Source organism: Cebus imitator, unplaced genomic scaffold, assembly GCF_001604975.1.
Source record: "Cebus imitator isolate Cc_AM_T3 unplaced genomic scaffold, Cebus_imitator-1.0 Scaffold406, whole genome shotgun sequence".
In the NCBI taxonomy this organism is placed as follows: domain Eukaryota; kingdom Metazoa; phylum Chordata; class Mammalia; order Primates; family Cebidae; genus Cebus; species Cebus imitator.
Window position 1 is genome coordinate 1,276,942 of NW_016107721.1, and position 2,471 is coordinate 1,279,412.

General features: G+C 49.4%; 1 protein-coding gene across 1 annotated transcript in view; it reads left to right on the plus strand.

The window, feature by feature from the left end:
* Positions 1 to 1,769: 1,769 nt before the first annotated feature.
* The window catches only part of PRDX3 (peroxiredoxin 3), a 10,779-nt gene continuing 10,077 nt past the window's right edge, over positions 1,770 to 2,471 (plus strand). The window contains exon 1 of the mRNA XM_017509096.2: positions 1,770 to 1,875. Within this exon, the coding sequence (XP_017364585.1) occupies positions 1,840 to 1,875 (36 nt within the window). The 5' untranslated portion in view covers positions 1,770 to 1,839. The remainder of the gene's footprint in view (positions 1,876 to 2,471) is intronic.

Here is a 2,471-nt window from a genome sequence, read left to right on the forward strand (position 1 = left end):
GGAGGCTGAGGCAGGAAAATTGCTTGAATCGGGGAAGCAGAGGTTGCGGTGAGCTGAGATCCCACCACTGCACTTCATCCTGGACAATAGGGGGAGACCCTGTCTCAAAAATAAATAAATAAAATAAAAAATAAATAGTCCCCATCCCAGCTCCTACCAGTCCCTAACAATTGCTGATTTACTTTCTGTCTCTTTGGAATTAACTATTTTAGATGTCTCACATAAAAGGAAACACACTATTTGTTCTTTTCTGTCTGGCTTCCTTCACTTAGCTAATGTTTTCAAAGTTCATCTGTGTTGTAGCATGTATCAGTACTTCATTCCTTTTATGGCTGAATAATATTCCATTGTGAACTACAGTACAATTTTTTTTTTAAGACAGAGTTTTACTCTTGTTGCTCAGGCTAGAGTGCAGTGGTTCGATCTAGGCTCACTGCAACCTTTGCCTCCCAGGTTGAAGCAATTCCTCCACCTCAGCCTCCCAAGTAGCTGGGACTACAGGCATTCACAATCATGCCTGGCTAATTTTGTATTTTTTTTTTTTGGTAGAGACAGGGTTTTGCCATGTTGGTCAGACTGGTTTTGAACTCCTGACCTCAGGTGATCCTCCTACCTCAGCTTCCCAAAGTGCTGGGATTACAGGTGTGAGCCACTGCGCCTGGCCTACAGTACAATTCTGAGCTCCAAAATCGTAATCTCCTTTTTTTTTAATCATCTGCTAAACACAGACATAATTAAACAAACACAAAGAAGGAGTGAAGTGAAACAGTCAAAACACGTGTGTCTCTCCACATCCAAGGCAGTCCCTTCCACAGCTGAGAACTGGTACCCAGGGTGGTGCCTAGCAGTACCTGAGATGGTTTTAGAAAATATACTGGGTGCAGTGGCTCATGCCTGTAATCTCAGCACTTTGGGAGGCCAAGCGGGGTGGATCACTTGAGGTCAGGAGTTTGAGACCAGCCTGGCCAACATGGTGAAACCCCATCCCTACTGAAAATACAAAAACTTAACTGAGCGTGGTGGCAGGTGCCTGTAATCCCAGCTACTCAGGAAGCTGAGGCAGGAAAATCACTTGAACCCGAGAGGCAGAGGCTGCAGTGAGCCGAAATCACGCCACTGCACTCTAGCCTCGGTGACAGAGTGAGACCCTGTCTCAAAAAAAAAAAAAGAAAGAAAAGAAAAGAAAATACCAATTCCAATATAGCAATTTGTCACACTTACTGTAAGGCTACCGTGTGATTTTTATCTGTGTTTGATGTGCTTGCTTCAAAGTACTGCGGTCACCACTGAACACTTGGCTTTACTAATTGACAAAAACCAAATTTTAAATTTGTCCCAATTTGGGGAAGAGAGGCCAAAATGGAAGACCACATACAATTCCAGTGGTTTTCAGGCCAACAAAGCCTTGATGTGTCTAGCCCACTTACCTTATTAACGGGCTAAAACTGCATTAGTAATTAATTCCATTTCATACAGAAGCCAGAAATCTCTACCTGAGGCTGAAATAAGAAAGGGATCCTTTCACAGAAATAGTAGAAACAGTAATCCACACAAGGTTAACAAAACAGTGGGAAATATGGAAATAAATACCTAATTCCACGCCTGGATTAGTTCTTTTTTAGGTTGGGGCGACGGTAGGAAAACTACGTGTCAATTACACAAACATTCAGCCTAAAGGGGAATTTCTCCCTCAGGGTCCCCAAGAAACAGGGAGCCGGGGCTCATTCCGCCCCGCCCCGCCCCGCCCCGCCCCGCCCCCGCGCGCAGATGCCCCACCCACCACCCGTAGGCCCCGCCCCTACGTCTCTGCCCGTCCCGCGGCGCCTGCGTGCACTGAAGATGGCGGCTGCTGTGGGAACGTTGCTCCGAGCGTCGGTGAGTGGCTGTCGGCTGGGGACAGGCGTGGAGACACTGTGGTGGCCCTGGGAACATGCTTCCCAGACAGGATCCCGCGCCTCTGGGCATGAGGGCCATTTGCTTTTCTTGGAGGGTTTCCGCGGGTAACGGACCCCGAGGCCTCCTCCCCCAGGGAAGTTTCCATGCGCCTGCGCAGAACTGCTCTACCCCCCCAACCCCCCGCCACAAATCCTTTGCACGCTGTCTCCTCGAGTCCCTCCTCGCTCGGCGTCCGCACTCCCCAGGCCCATCTCCACTTAAGGTCCCTGCCCTGCTTCTGTCACCGACCCTGTGAACCTTGGGCAAGTGCCTTCGTCGTTCTCAGCCTGTGTACTTAAGATGGAAAGAATGCCTACGTTGCCAGGCGTGGTGGCTCACGCCTATAATCCCAGCACTTTGGGAGGCCGAGACCATCCTGGTCAACATGGTGAAACCCCGTCTCTACTAAAAATACAAAAATTAGCTGGGCATGGTGGTGCACGCCTGTAGTCCCAGCTACTCGGGAGGCTGAGGCAGGAGAATTGCTTGAACCCAGGAGACGGAGGTTGCGGTGAGCCGGGATCGCGCCATTGCAT